The 18,085-nt window shown below is 38.7% G+C and overlaps 1 protein-coding gene across 3 annotated transcripts in view; it reads left to right on the top strand.

Moving 5' to 3' along the window:
• The window catches only part of ADGRV1 (adhesion G protein-coupled receptor V1), a 275,120-nt gene that overhangs the window by 32,672 nt on the left and 224,363 nt on the right, over positions 1 to 18,085 (top strand). For all 3 annotated transcript variants that reach the window (XM_071801945.1, XM_071801944.1, XM_071801946.1), the window contains exons 12-20: positions 5,620 to 5,746; positions 5,835 to 6,020; positions 6,925 to 7,105; positions 7,682 to 7,845; positions 8,498 to 8,621; positions 9,889 to 10,155; positions 12,674 to 12,800; positions 14,476 to 14,693; positions 15,762 to 16,505. In XM_071801945.1, the coding sequence (XP_071658046.1) occupies positions 5,620 to 5,746; positions 5,835 to 6,020; positions 6,925 to 7,105; positions 7,682 to 7,845; positions 8,498 to 8,621; positions 9,889 to 10,155; positions 12,674 to 12,800; positions 14,476 to 14,693; positions 15,762 to 16,505 (2,138 nt within the window). The remainder of the gene's footprint in view (positions 1 to 5,619; positions 5,747 to 5,834; positions 6,021 to 6,924; positions 7,106 to 7,681; positions 7,846 to 8,497; positions 8,622 to 9,888; positions 10,156 to 12,673; positions 12,801 to 14,475; positions 14,694 to 15,761; positions 16,506 to 18,085) is intronic.

Below are 18,085 nucleotides of genomic sequence, written 5' to 3'. Positions count from 1 at the left end.
AACACAGTTACACAGTTTGAGACTGCGTTTCTTACATTAGCATCATAAACATTGACCGTGATTATTCTCTGTGATAAAAAGAAACTTTATGTCCTCAGGTAGCTGTTTTATGGAAAAAGTTAAGCTAAGGAGAACAAAAGTCAAGTGGTTTCCCAGTGAGAGGGATCTCCTTACTCTTGGTCTAGTGCTCTCTCTAGTAGCTGAGCTCCTTGGCTTGGCTAAGGAGCTGTTTTAACTTATATCATTACTTCTAAACGCCTTCACCAGGGCAAACCACGAGTTTTGGAAGTTCTGAATACACCCTTTTTATTCTATTTCCACACTCCTGTTGTAGGAGTGCCTGAAGGGATGGTTCCAGTATAAGTTGGGGAGCGAGCTTTTGGAGAGCAGTGTAGGGGAAAGGGACCTGGGGGTCCTGAGGACAGCAGGGTGACCATGAGCCAGCACTGGGCCCTTGTGGCCAGGAAGGCCAATGGTACCTGGGGTGGGTTAGAAGGGGGTGGTCAGTAGGTCAGAGAGGTTCTCCTGCCCCTCTGCTCTGCCCTGGGGAGACCACACCTGGAATATTGTGTCCAGTTGTGGCCCCTCGGTTCCAGAAGGACAGGGAACTGCTGGAGAGAGTCCAGCGCAGCCACCAAGATGCTGAAGGGAGTGGAGCATCTCCCGTGTGAGGAAAGGCTGAGGGAGCTGGGGCTCTGGAGCTGGAGAAGAGGAGACTGAGGGGGGACTTGTTCATGGGGATCAATATGGAAAGGGGGAGTGTCAGGAGGATGGAGCCAGGCTCTTCTCTGTGACAACCAGTGATAGGACAATGATAGGACTTTAGCAGGGCTAACTTTGGCCTTTTCAAGCAATTGCTGGGGGAAAATCCCATGAGCAAGACTGCTTGAAGGAAAAGGGGCCCAAGAGAGCTGGATCACATTCAGAGATTGCTTCTTCCATGCTCAGGATCAGAGCATCCCCACACGTAGGAAGTCGAGGAAGGGAGCCAGAAGGCCTGCGTGGTTGAATAGGGATCTGTTGGGTATGCTCAAGCAGAAGTAGAGAGTTTACAGGTCATGGAAGCAGGGGCTGGCCACTTGGGAGGAATATAAGGCTGCTGTTAGAGGATGCAGGAAGGCAGCTAGGGTAGCCAAGGCCTCCTTAGAATTACAGCTCGCGAGAGGGGTCAAGGACAGCAAGAAGAACTTTTTCAAATACATAGCAGATAACACTAAAACCAGAGGCAACGTAGGCCCACTGATGAATGGGGTGGGTGCCCTGGTGGCAGAAGATACAGAGAAGGCAGAATTGCTGAATGCCTTCTTTGTCTCTGTCTACTCTGCTGGAGGCTGTCCTGGGGAGCCCTGTACCCCTGAGACCCCGGATGAAGCCAGGTTAATGGAGGAGTTTGCTTTAGTCGATGAGGACCGGGTTAGGGAGCAATTAAATGGTCTGGACATCCATAAATCCATGGGTCCAGATGGGATGCATCTGCGGGTGCTGAGGGAGCTGGCTGAAGTCATTGCTGGACCACGCTCCATCATTTTTGCCAAGTCTTGGGAAACGGGAGAGGTGCCCAAGGATTGGAGGAAAGCAAATGTCACTCCAGTCTTTAAAAAGGGCAAGAAGGAGGACCCGGGTAATAACAGACCGGTCAGCCTCACCTCTGTCCCTGGGAAGGTAATGGAACAGCTTATCCTTGGTGTCATCTCAAGGCATATCAGGGATAAGAGGGTCATTAGGGGCAGCCAGCATGGCTTTACCAAGGGTAAGTCATGCTTGACCAACCTCATAGCCTTTTATGAGAATGTAACAAGGTGGATGGATGGTGGCAGAGCGGTGGACGTGGTCTACCTTGACTTCAGTAAAGCCTTTGACACAGTCCCTCACAGCATCCTCACAGCTAAGTTGAGGAGGTGTGGTCTCGACAATAGAGTAGTGAGGTGGGTTGCAAACTGGCTTAAAGAGAGAAGCCAGAGAGTGGTGGTCAATGGTGTGGAGTCCAGTTGGAGGCCAGTATCTAGTGGAGTGCCTCAGGGGTCAGTACTGGGGCCAATATTATTCAATATATTCATTAATGATTTAGACAAGGGAATTGAGTGTACTATCAGCAAGTTTGCTGATGACACCAAGCTGGGAGGAGCGGCTGACAATGGAAACTGTGCTGCCGTCCAGCGGGACCTGGACAGGCTGGAGAGTTGGGCGGGGAATAACCTGATGAAATTTAACAAGGGAAAGTGTAGAGTCCTGCATCTGGGCAGAAACAACCCCAGGTTCCAGTATAGGTTGGGAAATTGCATATTAGAAAGCAGTGTAGGGGAAAGGGACCTGGGGGTCCTGGTGGACAACAGGATGACCATGAGCCAGCACTGGGCCCTTGTGGCCCCGAAGGCCAATGGCATCCTCGGATGTATTACAAAGGGGGTGATTAGTAGATCAAGAGAGGTCCTCCTTCCCCTCTACTCCGCCCTGATGAGACCCCACCTGGAATATTGTGTCCAGTTCTGGGCCCCTCAGTTCCAGAAGGACAGGGAACTGCTGCAGAGAGTCCAGCGCAGCCACCAAGATGCTGAAGGGAGTGGAGCATCTCCCGTGTGAGGAAAGGCTGAGGGAGCTGGGGCTCTGGAGCTGGAGAAGAGGAGACTGAGGGGGGACTCATTCATGGGGATCAATATGGAAAGGGGGAGTGTCAGGCAGCAAAGATGATTAAGGGAGTGGAACATCTCCCTTATGAAGAAAGGCTGAGGGAGCATTATCTGTTGTAAATTGTATTACCAACAGCTTAGCGATATAATTATATTTTAGTATTACCAACCCTGGAATTTTCTTCTTGATCTTTAAATTGTGTTAACACAATGGAACACTTCTGCATATGTTTCTGAAGGAAGGCAGAATGTCTCAATATGTAGCCTTTGAAAGGTAGCCTCATTGGAAATCAGTGAGAAATTTCTATTAGCTCAGATTGCCTATTTGAAAGAATGTATTTTCCTCTATTTTCTCAAACTTTTGAGCAAACTTTTCTCTTAATAAATTCTGGATCTGAGTTGTTTTTGAGATTAGTGAAGTCAAAATTTCGCTTTATAAATGCGGCGGTAACCTGTTTATGGTATTTTGATAGGAGATACAGGTTTATATTTCATGTATACTTATTTTAGATTAAGAAAGCCAAAATGCATGATTATCATTGCAGATCACTGCCCTTCTTCTGACTTGATGCAATAGTTTTGTTATAAGTGCTTGACCAAAACGTAACCATTAGGAGATTAGCAAATACTCTTATTTTGGTATTTTTGTTTGTTATATTTTTATATTGGTATTTTACTTTGCTAATCTGGTTAACCAAAAAATTGACAAAAATAAAATTTGATATGATTTTCTGACAAAATAGTTGTTGATACGTACCCGTTATAATTCTCACCATGCTTATTTCTTTTTATCATTACTTTGGCAAATTGATGAAATAACACATTATGGAAGCATGCAGGTTGGTTTTTTTTGTTGTTGTTGTTGTTGTTTGTTTTAATTGAAGGGCTGTTTATAAATTAGGGCTGCTGATACAGTTGTGAGTAGATACAAAGGTTGGCAGTAACTGAGTTCTTGGGGAAGGGCTGGGCAGAGTGTGTCACAAACTGGTCTCGACACACTGAATTGGTCCTCAGGTCATTTCTGCTAACTGGGAACTGCCCACTAGCTAGCGTTTGTCAACAGGAAAATGCCAAGCAGGTAGAGGTCCCATAAAAAAAGAATATTATAAGCTTTCGGAAAGGAGAAAGAAAGCATTTTTATTTTTAATATATATTTTTTTAAATTACATTTTTATTTTCTAAGTTCATACTATTGAATTCTAGCAAGTTGAACCTTTGTTCCTTCCCCCATCCCGTTTTTTCTTTCTCTTCGTGCTAACAGGGTAGAGACAGAAAGGTTTGTCGTGTACTTTGGGTAAGTGCAGCAAGCTCTGCTTTGTCTTCAGTGAATCGCTGCTCTGTTTTGCAAGTGGTTGGTTTGGACAGAATCTGTCATTTCTTCTTAGGAATCACATTTTCTGCATGCACGCTTGCCCTTCGGTGTTTAATTTGATGGTATGAGGTTGTGGCTTGAAGGCATTTCTTTAATCAGGACCTCTTGAGTGGTGAAAGTTACAAATGCATGGCTCAGTGTTTGACATTTAACACTGGATGCAATAATGGAGTAGCTGTTTTAAACTGCCACAATTATGATTTGCTGCAGCTAAATGACTGAACTGGCTTAAATTGTAGAGAAGAAGTTATCTATGGTCAAAATGAGCGGTTATCTTGTTTTTGAATAACCTATGTTTAGATCTGTTGACACGAGTTATTGTGTCTGCTGACATATTTTTCTAATGTGCAATAAACATGTCACATTATCCCATTAAACAGATATTTCCTGGTTTGCATTTAGTATCCTGCCTGTAGACTTTACTAAAAGATACATTGCTATCTGTTTTGTTTTATAAGTTGGGGCATCCCAAGTATTTATGGAGTATTTGTGTAAACAGCTCTGGAACTGATTTCAAATATTGAATATAACAGATCACATTTTCTTTCTACATAAAAAAAAAAATGTTTGATGAAGTCTGGATTGTAGTGCAGTGAAACCATAAAAATATTTACAATATGTTGGACAAAGATTTTGTTGAAATTTCCTTCCAGGAAACATGGAAGATGCACAGGAATCTAAATACACAAAACTCCATGTTTATGAGCCATAAACCACAAGCAAACTGCATTCTTGATGAGTCCTTCAGCAGTATGTTTTCTGGCATTTTTAATGGAATGAGCTGAACTTAAAACAGTGGCTTTGAAAATTAAATCTGAGGAAATTAATGCAAGAAATGTGCAGCATCGTTCACCAAATGTCTTTAGGCAGCGGGTTTGTAAGTAAGAGAAGAGAAAGACAACTAAGTCTGGGTTACTGAGAGTAGGTCCAACACTCACCAGAGCAAAACTGGATCCTACAGGTAGGGTCCACATCCTGCAGAAGGCAGGTTAATGCACAGATGAGGATGAAACCCACACTATTCATAGAATCGCTTTGGTTGGAAAAGACCTTTGAGATCACCGAGTCCAATCACTAACACAACACTGGCAAGTCCACCATGTCCCTAAGAACCTCATCTGCGTGTCTTTTAAACATCTCAAGGGCAAGTCTCTTCCTGCTTATATCAATAGTAAATTTTGCGGAAGAGGGTAAGAATGTGTAGTCATCAATGTAATTTCTATTCGTTTAAATGATTTTGGATTATCCTTTAGGTTTTGATCCAAATGCAAAGTAATAGTGAATGTAAGCCTTATTTTTTACTGCACAATTCTGTTTCTTTTCCTGTGTGGTGTGTGCATGTGCCTAAAAAACCCCAGATATCCAACTACAAAAACTAATCAGAAAACAAAGCAACTTCAGAAACAAAGCTGGTTTTGTTTTATTTATTTATTTTTTTTTACAAATGGATAAAACATACTGATAAGTCTTTCTTAATTAATTTGATTCTTTGCAGGTAATTGTTTCTTTTCATAATTTATTCATAAAATCCATCAGTATTCTGATGTCCTTCACATAGGTGCGGATTTACTTGCCAAGCAGAATTATCACTTAAAAAACCCTCTTGCCTTCCTTTCCCAGGGTCAGTGTGGAAAATCAAATACTCAAATACGGGTTTACTACTTGTGAAATAATTATTTTAGAAAATGATGATCCTGGAGGAGTGTTCGAATTTTCTCCTTCTTCCAGAGGTCCTTACAGTATCAAGGTAGCTGAGTTATTTCTTTTAATCGTTACGGACAACTTAGTTTAAGGGGAATGGTGGAAAAAATAAAGCTGGATTTTCTTTTTTACAGGAAGGGGAGTCAGTCGAACTGCAGATTGTCCGCAGTAGAGGAAGCCTTGTCAGGCAATTTCTACGCTACACTGTAGAACCAAGAGACAATAATGAGTTTTATGGAAGCACGGGAATTCTGGAGTTTAAACCTGGTGAGAGAGAGATCATAATTACTCTTCTGACAAGGATGGATGGGATTCCAGAGGTAAAAATTACTATTCTTCTGTCTTCAGGTTATATTTGTTTATGCGTATGAATATGTCATTTATTAAAATATAGGCAAATATATATAACAGCAAAACAAGTATGTAATGGCTTTTCTCCAGAATGTCTTTCCAGTCTCCAAACCACAGATGCCTGGATAAATAGCAGGTGTGTTTGGGTTCAGTAGTCCTCAGTGATTTCTTTTTTCTGTGAATTTAAAGAGTTATGCTTTGAATCCATGTAAGTTTTTAGCGTCCGTGACATTTTGTAGTATGGACTATCATAGTTTAATTGAAGAATCACTTCCCTTTCTTTTTTTCCTAGTAATCAACTGCTAGCTTCACTCAGGGCTCTCCAATCTAAACTAATATTTGCCTTATAGATATGTAGACACAATTCTTGTTTTAGTGTTCCTTGAATCATTAACTGTCAACATTTTTCAAGAAACATATAGCGACAAAGTCCCTTTAGATTAATAAAGCAAGTTGTTATGTTCTTTCTAAATAAGTGTGCTGTTAATGGTTTTAAAAACTTTGCTTTCCCTGTTACAAAGCCAGAAATTATAATACACCCTATAGAAAAGAAAACTTAGCTTTCAGGGAGAATTACAAATATATATTGCGATAGTGAATTGATGTGATTCTAAGTTAAGTAAACAAAGTAAGTCCATATCTGTAATGAATTTTGGAGAAAATGGTTGTACCAGAGACAGAAATATCTTATTGTTTTTGTGTTCTGATGGCAAAGTACAAACACACTGTGCGTATAGAAAGCGTGTGTGATTTTCTTTTGTTTAAACTTATCTCTCTTTCTGCCTGACCAGGGACTGTGTGTGTTTGTTGGTCTGTTTTGGATGTGAATACTGAACACATATTTTTATTCTGAACTGAATTTCCCTCTTCTAGCTGGATGAGCTCTATTCTGTGGTACTCAGTAGCTACAGCGAAATGCCGGGCAAGATGGGGAATGCCACAACGGTCAATATAACCATTCTGAAGAATGATGATCCACATGGTGTCATTCAGTTTCTACCTGGTGAACTGTCGATAACAATAGAGGAAAGTAAAGGAGAAATCATCTACACTGGTAATTCTTTCGTTATTAGAGTTCATCTGCTCACTGCCCCTGCAAGGCTGCTTCTCCCCGTTCACATTTCTAGGACAATATCAGACTCAAGTCTCCGCTCAGGGGTTTCTAGAGTGGTTCAGTGCCAGCAAGACCAGCAGTGGAGCAGGATGGGTCTGGACAGCCAAAGGGACCCATCCAGTAAAGAAATGGCTCGAAAATATTCCAGACAGGAGGGATGCAGTGTTGGTGTATGTGCAAAGTGCAACCCGGAGGTAGTAGCTCTGTTTGTGGAGCATGGAGAGTAGGGTGCTGTGTGAGAGAAGAATAGCAGTAAATCCTCATATGGGTGACTTCAACTGAGCTGTTTCTATTCAATTATCAAGTGCTTTTACAGGCAAAAATTAGCAAATTTGAACAGTTTTCATGGTGAATCTTTGTATGTCCTTTCAGTATTACTCTCACGTATTATTAGTTTTGCAATAAGTGATTTTACTTATAATTTCATTTTTCTTTGTTTCAGTTTTGGTGACCTTCTTCTTTTTGATTTATATTGTTCTGAAGATGCACACTGACTGTATATATTTGCATTTTTAGCTGTTTACAGCGTTGTACGGAACCAGGGGAACTATGGCAATGTTAGTGTGTCTTGGGTTGTTGACCCAGCATGTACCAATGACATCTATCCAGAACAAGGGACCATTTTCTTTGATAATCTGGAGTTTTCAAAAAATATCACCGTTTACTCACTGCCAGATGAGGTAAACATTTTTACAGGATTTTTGTGTGAGTATTTGGGACAAAGAGTAACTGCTAAGACATTACAATTTAAGGAGAAAGAAGAAATATATCTCTTATGAGAGCCTGATATATATTTGCAGGAAAAATCAAAATACTTGGGTAAAACTGTGATTGCTTCAGCAAATTGTAGAAGAATTTGAGAAGCTGTGCATACCTCTAAAAAAAAAGTTACAAGCTGAGAGTAATTGAATGTGCTTAAATTAAAGTTCATTTGAATAAAACTCTTGTTTTGATATCAGGAATCCTAATTTTTATTTTTCATGTTGATATATTAGAAGTAATATGAGAAATTATTGGAATAAATAATAATAAATAAAGTTGCAAAAATAAATTATTTTGATCAGAAACAAGAAACTGGAAGATAACTTTTGGGTCATCTGTATAATAGTTAATATGAGGGGACTTATTTACAGGGATTGTAGGTGGATGTTGATTTCTGTGTAACTATATGAACAGTCATTTGTCATCCCTCTTGACACACTTGAAGATCAATAATTAAAAAAAAACCAAAACACTCAGAAATCTCTGGTTGTCAGTCCCTTCAGCTGATCATTTTAATTTCTTCATTGTTTTGTATGCAATAAATTAATTTTGTAATACTTTCTCTTTCAGATACCTGAAGAGATGGAAGTATTTGTCATCACCTTAGCCAATGCTACTGGTGGAGCCAGGCTGGGCAATATAACGAGTGCAATTTTACAAATTATGAGGAATGACGATCCCATTTATTTCGCAGGTTAGGTATTTTTGGTTTTAAGCGTAGACTAACTTCTTTTTGTCAGCAACACAGGCAGTGGGACTGAGTGCACTCTCAGCAAGTTTGTTGATGACACCAAGCTCTGTGGTGTGGCCAACATGCTGGAGACAGGGATGCCAACCACATAGACCTGGATGGGCTGGAGAAGTGGGCCCTTGTGAACCTCATGAAGTTCAGCAAAGCCAAGTGCAAGGTCTTGCACGTGGGTCAGGGCAATTCCAAATGCAAATACAGGCTGGGCAGAGAATGGGTTGAAAGCAGCCTGGGGAGAGCAGCTTGGGGGCGTTGGTTGATGAGAAGCTCAACAAGAGCCACGAATGTGTGTTTGCAGCCCATAAAGCCAACAGTAACCTGGGCTGCAACAAAAGGAGTGTGACCAGCAGGTCTGGGGGATCCTGCCCCTCTGCTCCGCTCTGGTGAGACCCACCTGCAGTACTGGTCCAGCTCTGGGTCCTCAGCACAGGACACACATGGAGCTGCTGGAGAGGGGACAGAGGAACCACAGAAATGATCTGAGGCTGGAACAGCTCTGCTGGGAGGACAGGCTGAGAGAGTTGGGGTGTTCAGCTGGAGAAGAGAAGCTCCAGGGAGACCTTAGTGCAGCCTTCCAGCACCTAAAGGAGACCTACAAGAAAGCTAGAGAGAGATGTTTTACAAGGGCGTGTAGGACAAGGAGTGATGGCTTTAAACTAAAGGAGGGGAGATCCCATGAGGGAAGAAGACCCTGTCCCAGGTTGACCAGAGAGGTGGTGGATGAACCATCCCTGGAGACATCCCAGGCCAGGCTGGACAGGGCTCTGAGCAACCTGAGCTGGTGAAGATGTCCCTGCTCATGGCAGGGATGGCACTGGGGGAGCTGGGAGGGTCCTTTCCAGCCCAAACCATTCTATGATTCTACGGAATACTATCACAAACATATTTAATTGACAAAACAGATTATTGAGAAATCCTAAATCCAATAGAGCTAGTATGAAATACTCTTTTTTTTTTGCGTGTGTTGAATTTGTATTTGTTTCATTCATAACCTCCACTCATTATCTTTCATTATTCTCTTTGTTGATCTGGGGATTGGGTAGATGACTAAGTACAATATTCTCTTACACCTGCAAGCATTTCCATGCTTTTACCACATATGCCTTGTCTTTCACTGAGGAGGAGGATTTTCTTGGGGAGGATTAAGAAAATAGGCCACGTGCAAGGAGCTCAAGCTTGAACTCATGTGGATTTGTTCCTTGTGTATTTTCAGAGCCTCTGACAGTGAGCGTTAAAGAAGGAAGCGTTGCAAACTTCACAGTCTTAAGGAACGGATCTGCTGATGTTGCTGTTGCTGTCCAGTATATTACTGTTAATGGAGATGCAACGGCTGAAGAGGGAGACTTTGTTCCTAGTGGAAAGAGCAGTGTCATTTTGTTTGATGTTGGAGAAAGAGAGCAGAACTTATCTGTGTATATTAATGATGATGACACCCCTGAAACTGATGAAACATTTTATATCTTCCTTATGAATTCTACAGGTAAAAGTAATGATTCGATGCATGTTTAGTAACCCTTCCCTTGCTGCTATTTTTTAATTTTGATTTTATCCTAAGTCAATATACAAATGCCAAGTGTTATATCAATAAGGTGTGCTCCAGCATTTCTATATGATTACTGTACACAATTGTTTAATTGGAAACAAACATCAAGTGATACAGCTAGAACCTTTCCAGCAAAAAACAACTGGAGTGAAAGTCTCTTTTCAAATGTAAATGCTCCAAATTAGATGAGGTTTTTGACTTGACTACAGAAACACGAGGCCAAAGAATGTTAGTACTGCAACAGTATTAAGGAAGAAGGGATTCTTTTAGACTTTTTGTCACGCTCCAGTGTATACTACACAACTGACTGTTTTTTCTAAAAACAAACAGAACTGCCTTATTTTAGAGAAAAACATGTAAATTGGTCTCTGTTTTATTTTTGAAGTAGGATAATGTATGCATGCTTTTTTTTTTCAGATTGACATGATAGTTTTACAAGGCTTAATCTGCACAAAAATGCACATTAGAAACTAGTCAGTGTACCACCACTAGAGAATAGCTTTACTATCTTAGAAATAACACTGAGCATATACATATGTATGTAGACATATGTATATATATACATATATATACATATTTATATACAGATTTATGCATATGTGTGTGTATATGTATTTTTTTATTTTTTTAAATAAGTTTTCTCTTAGCAGGAAATGATACAAATTTATTCAGCATATTTCTATTTTTGAGATAGATGTCTTCTGGAATAAGTCATCAGTGCATTGTAATGTTGATGAGAAAACTTAAATTAAATATAAGAAACAGGTAAATTTGCCTGGGTTCTGCCTGCTTAATAAAGACTGTCCGCCTGCCTAACCCTGCCAAAACTCAAAGGGGTAGTGAGAAAATAATTTACAACTGTGTTAGCAAATTGCAATGATTTATGTCCTTCAGGTGTTATTTTTCTTTAGATGAGAGGTCATAACAGGCTGTGAACAGGCTGCATATCTTTACAATGCAAATCAAAACTGAATTGAATAATCCATCAAAACAAGGACTAGGACTTAGGGCTGTAATTTAATAAAGCAGAGGAAAAGTATCACAATTAGCCATCAGACTTTACCTTTACATTATATTGTGTTGTAGGTTCACAAAATAAAATACCTACTAGGGATCCCATCAAAGATAAGGAAATATAAAATTGTATTTCTTCATTTAGATGTACATACTAAGTGTCTTAGCCCTCATTAGTCTTTAATTATCTGATTCGCCATCAATGAGACTAAGAAAGTGTGTCAGATTATACAAAAGTGGGCATCCTGTGGCTGGCCCGTGAATTGCTCACAAGGCTTCATTAATCTCGAGCTGACCCCTGCCCTAGACATTGGTAGCAGGCAGACAGAGAATTTTTGGAGAAATTATAGCAATTAATTGAGCATAAGGTAGTTTGTGAGTTTCTGGAGGTCAGCTTGCATTCACTCTGATACTCAGGTCTCCTACAGAGCATCAGAACATTTCCTTATGGAAAAGATCAAAGAAAACCCTTCTTCTCTCTTCTTAAATATTCTCTTTGGTGATTTCTTTCTACTTCTATCTACTGTTATTTCCTCTTACCGCTCTGTTGGGAACATATAATGGCTTTCCTTCTGGCACACTGGTCCTACAAGAATGCGTGGCTCCAGGCTCCCTTTGTTTCTCAAAGAAGGATCACTGCATCACACAGCCTCTCTAGAATCACAAAGAATATAAAATATTTCTATATGTATTCCTGAAAGAAAAAAAAAAATGATATGTTGCATATATTGGCTTTGATTATTACATCTCTCTTGAAAACTGTGTTGGACTGTTGCACCTCAGAGAACATGCAGGTAGAGGTATATGAAGTTAAAGCAGTAAACTAATTTTTGAGTTTGGAACAAAAGCTTGTCTAATGCTCTTAAATAGGGTGAAAAATAGGATGGGGGTGTAATCATAATGTATGTCTATGGACATATGAAGAGTGCTGGAATATCCCTACAGCGCTAAAATACACACAGAAATCCTACTATCTTTCCCTCTACTTCACAGGTATCTTGTGTTTTTTCCTTCCAGATAGGCTGTGTTATGGGTATGAATAAACTCTTAGGCTGTTCTTGTATTCCGTTTAATTGCAATATTTCAATTCTAGGCCTAAGGGAGAGCTGGAGTCCCTGAATACATATTTTTTTTTCTTTTGACAACCAATTGATCAAACATGATATACTACCTCTCACACAATCCTTTCTGCTCAAAATGATGTCTTCTCAGGTCAACTCACATGTATCTTCCGTTTTGCTCTCTGCATGAGATACTACTTGAGTATTTTTACTCTGATTTGGCCCTTAGTGACTCTATCAAATATTGGTTTTCACTGATTGTTTTATTGTTGTTCGTTTCTTTGTGTGCATAAAAGCCGTTGGTGTGAGAAGGAACCACCTTCAGTTTCAGAGTTATGTGAATTTCTGAATTTTGATAAAATTCATCACCCTCTTTTTAGGGGATACTGTTATCTTTAAGGCTGGTGTGGCTACAGTTATTATTGAAGCAAATGATGATCCTAATGGAATTTTCTCCCTGGAGACTTTAGAGAAGCAAGTGGAAGAAGGGAAAAGTAACAATTTTTTGTAAGTAACTTTAAAACAATACTTGACACATTTTTTGAACTGATGTAAATGGTACTTCATGAATAGAACTTTCATGTGATCCTGTATGAATTTGCATTGATAAAAATGTGTTAAAGAAAAATAGCTTTACTGAATTTTGGACTAAATTATTTGTGAACATATTGAAGACATCAACTGTTTTATTTTTGAGTAGACTGTGCATATTAAAATGTATACATAAATGAATGAGAAAATGTAAAAAGAAGACTACTACATTGCTGTTTTCTTATATTCTCAGTAGACTTTAGAGACAGAAGAGTCTTGATGACTGAGCAGATTATGACCTGGACAAACTGAGAAGAAACAGTCTTCTCAAAATGCAGCTAAAAATGGCTATGTGGTTGTTCTTTTTACACCATGAGTTGAAGTCTTCCTCTACAAACAACTTATATCACTGTATTTTTTCTGATAGTTTGTTTTTTTCCTATCTGTTAATAACAGGTGGAAGTCTATACTCAAAGTCTTCTAGACTGAAAATACTCTTCCCTAGTCTGACCTCTGAAAGTATTTTCCTTCCAGCCACTGGGAGGTATTCAAGAATAGGAAGGGTTAATAAATGAATTTACCTGTCATCTTTACTTGTTATGTTTCATAAAGTCAGGATGGGGTTGTAATTTGACAAAGATACTGGGTTTTTTTTATTAAGAAACCTCTAGATAGGATATAAAGAGAAGTTAGATCACAATAAAGGTGATAACGTGAATAGTTAGGGAAATGGCCCTTTTCATATTTGTTTAATAATTTTTTAGATTTTTGTTTGTTTAAGTACTTGAAGCAGATGCTTATGACTGTGAATTAGGCCTTTACGCTTGTGTTAAACACCTGAAGAATGAAAAACCTGGAGAAAAGAGGATGTTAACTATATTGTGTCTTTGGTTTTGTTATGCTGCTCTTTTTTTTTTAATTGTCCTTTATAATCTTATTGGCAAGATAAATCTTTTTGATTTGACGTTGTGAAGAATGATGATTTGAACTAAACATGTTTATATACAGATTCTTTATGGAAACACATGATACCAACATTACCAACATCTGACAACCTTGCTCAGTCCTCACTGATGAAATAGATTTACTAGGGAGCTGTCACCAGTTAGCGATAGAAAAATTAAAATCTTGCTTTCATTTACTACATCCTTAATCTGGCATATCCACAAATTTCTGAAGGTCTTAGACCATAACCCAAATTTAATACCAATATAAGAAAGACTTTAAGGAGACTTGATGGCTAAAGGGAGAAATGTTTGTGGTTAAATGTAGATGATTCTCTTTCTTGTCTAAGTTGGCCAGGTATATAAATTTTTAATGTTACATTGCAGAACTATTATACATTCATATTTATTATTTATATAATAGAAGTGGAAGACAAACTAATGTTTACCATAACATGGATGTGCATTGGTTGCATTTTTTCTAAACTGCCTGTGGTATACACGGGAGTAGAATTGCATTGTGAAATTGTGGGCTTTCGAAGAAGATTGTATTATTCTTCGTGGTTGTATTTATTGATAGTGGTTATATGGAATGTCATATGTTATTTTTCACAGTAAGCAAGATCAGTGTAATCGTGTTTTTCCCTTGCTAATGAAGGCTGATGTATACCTGGCAGGATGTTTACTCTTTCTGTGTCACCGAACAGGGTTTTGAGACACAGAGGACACTTTGGCAATGTCTCTTTGACCTGGCAGCTGTTTGACAATGACTCTGTGCTGAGGCCAGGAGAAGAGTTCTATGAAACTTACGGGACTGTGTGCTTCATGGATGGTGAAGGATCAAAGCCAATCACACTCCGTGCTGTTTCAGATAAAATTCCTGAATTCAATGAATTTTATGTACTAAAACTGGTGAATGCTTCAGGTATTGTTTTCCATATCACCATTCCCTTCTTCTCTGCTTGAAAATAATTATGTTTAATGAATCAAAAAGAGACCAGCTCTGGAAAGAGCTTTGCCTTGAATCATGTCTTGTTATCCTATAATTTTCTGATAAGCTTTTAGGTTTTGTTTTTTACTTAATTCAGATATATGAAGGCAGTTATTCAGTTCCTGAACTATTGTTACACACATTTTGGTGATTTGACCTTTAAAAAGGATGTGTCTTCATGTAGTTGAAGAAAAAATAAAGCTATTAAAGGCTATCCATGTCTACTGTAATGGAGGTTGGTTGGTTTGCTTGCTTTTTTCTAGAGTAGGTAAAATACTTATAGTTACCGCTTCATATGACTTAAATTACAACTACTACAGGTCTCATATTGAGCAGAGTTCCAAATCTCCCAGACTCCTTCCACCTCATTATTATTTATGGCCTTCTGTGCCCAGATACAACTGAAAATATGTGTTGACCTTTCCTGTAAGTGAAATCTATATGTGTGTATGGAACATTTTCTGCTTATAATAGGCAGATCACTGTGCACTTTGAACATGGAGGTTCACCATTCAGATGGCAGGAGCTGACAGCAGTTTTAATACACGACTGGTTACTGATTTTGCAAGATATCTCTGCTTCTGTTTCAGGGGCGATGGGCCAAATTTTTCCATTCCATGTTGTGCAAATCTTGGGGCAATATAAGAACTGAATTTGGCCCCATATTTGTCAAATGAATCAAAGGTAACCTGTCTCACTAATTCAGAAAAACTGGAGATAATCTTGTTTTAGCTGAAAGAAGAATGTGTGTTTTGCAGTTGAAAAATAACATACTGCTTTGTTTTCCGTGAAAATTATCACTATAGTGTTTTGAAAACATTACGGGTAAATTATGCTATTATTAAATCAGAACACTTTCTAAGAGGTCAGAGGCTCTTAAAGAAGGTTTAAGCCTTTTCAGAAACATATTTAGTTAAGAAAACTTTAAGTACGTAGTAACTTATTTCAAACTCTTTTGTTGGAAACCGACCATTAAGGTTTGCTCTATCTTCCATTGTATAGGTGGTGCTCCTGGTCCTGGTGGTCAGTTATCTGAAACAAACCTTGCTGTGACTGTGATGATCCCGTTCAATGACGACCCTTTTGGAGTCTTTGTTATCGATCCGGAGAGCCAGGACAGAGAAATAGTGGAAGATGTTCTTTCTGAAGATGATCTTTCCTATATTACAGACTTTACCATCTGGAGACAACAAGGCAGCTTCGGTGTTGTCCGGTTAGGGTGGGAAATACTGTCCAGTACGTTCCAAGCTGGGCTACCATCAATGGTCGACTTCTTGTTGCTGGGATCATTTCCAAGTTCAGTACAATCCCAGCCTCACATGAGGCGACACCACAGTGGAACAGACGCTTTGTATTTCAGTGGGAAAGAGGATGCATTTGGGATTATTGGTCCGGAATACCCGTACAATGAAAATACTGCAGTAACTAATTTTACATTTTCAGCGTGGTTAATTCCTAACATCAGTACTGATGGTTACATCATAGAAAAGGATGATGATAATGGGACATTATATTACGGCGTGAAAGTCCAAACAAATGATTCTCATGTTTCTGTAGTGCTTCATTATACAACATTAGGATCCAATATGACATATATGGCTAAAGCAACAGTACTGAAATATCTGGATGAAAATACTTGGCTTCACCTTCTGATTACTCTGGATGAAAGTATAATTGAATTTTACATGGATGGAATTCCCGTTCTGGGAGGAATGAAGAGCCTTAAAGGAGAAGCAATTGCTGATGGTGAGCCAATAACCTGCATTATTTTTCTTTGTAAAGTTCTGCAACGTATAGAAGAGTCTAGCTCCTTGACAGGGGTACTCAAGGTACTGAAATTATTATATTAGTTTAGTTCACTGAAAAGAATGGATAGAAAATTCTAATGTTTTTCAAAACGCATATGCAAATTAGAGGTGTGAAAGTTCAAAAAAATTCAGAAATGTAAGAAAACTTGGCTTGCGATAGTTTTAAAATAAATTAATAATTTATAATTATATTTACGTATGCATGAATATCACGTATACATACAGTTATATATCTTTGCATTTAATAATTTCTGTTAAGATATACAGCACTGTAGCTGAGAAACGACACTTTCTTCTCAGTTTCCGAAACAAAATACAGTAACAATTTTGTTTCTTGTTGTGTATTATTTTAAACTAACCCAATACCTTGTAAGCAGTAGATTTTTTCAGGGCATAGATTTACTTAAGTATGTATTTATATGGTATATTAAAATTATGTATGTAAGTTTAGTAGTGTTCCAAGGAACATTATCATGTGTTCTTCAGTTTATGGAACCAGATAGTCCCAGATGTGTTTTTCATCATAGTTAACAATTATGGACATTCAATCTGAACTAGTATAGTAGTGACCAGAGAAATATCAGAACAATTCCTTTATAAAGTCAGATATTATGTGGTTGGAATACACTTACATTTATTCTTTCTTCTGTTTACCACTTTTCCACATACATTTTTTTAATTGGAGATCATTGCCATCCTTTTTCCTTTCTTCTCACCTTCGATTTCACATACTTTCTTTGATGGGGATAGACAGCGAATGATTATTGAATTCTTAAATGCAGTCTCCTGTTTATAATGAAAGAAGGAGAATTAAAAAAGATACAGTGACCTTTAAACACATATACATCTACGTGGACATATGTCCACAAACAGAGTGATCATAGAGAGATTTCATTAATTGTATAATGTAATATTTTATTTCTACCTCTAAACTTCCAGTGGTTTAATTATGAGAAATAAATTTGCCCTCTGTAACAAGATAGTGCCTCTGCAACTAATAATTTCTATCAGACTAGCAGTACTGTGGCTGAGAAAAGATCTCTTTCCCCCCTTAATTTCTAAAACAAAAATGTGTGAGATGCAATAATGCTTTTGTTGCTAGAAGGATATGTCTGAGTCATTGTAAATTTTCCGTATTAGTGGAGACGACATATGCTCTGTCTGGAGATACTATAAGCATAATGTAAGGATTTAATCTCTCTCCATTTAATGTTGGACGCTACACAGTGGTGAGCACAGTAGCAGAGTGTTCCTCACCGTCCTCCTCCTTGTGCTCTGGGACCATTATCAGTTGCTGTGGCTGCTCGACTCTAGAACTCACACTCAGTGTCTTATCTATGCCAGTACATTCAAGGTCAGAGTTTCTTCCAAATCCAGAAAACAGCTGGAAAGAAGAGAGATCTATGTGTTTTAGCACAATAGGAATGAGTATGAGCTGCCAGCTTAGAATCCTTGTGAAAACAGCAGCTGTTATCCTATGATTTGCTGAGTGGGATAATTGTTTGGAGACAGAGATCT

Source organism: Patagioenas fasciata, chromosome Z (assembly GCF_037038585.1).
Source record: "Patagioenas fasciata isolate bPatFas1 chromosome Z, bPatFas1.hap1, whole genome shotgun sequence".
In the NCBI taxonomy this organism is placed as follows: Eukaryota; Metazoa; Chordata; class Aves; order Columbiformes; family Columbidae; genus Patagioenas; species Patagioenas fasciata.
This window is presented reverse-complemented; position numbering and strand designations above follow the sequence as displayed.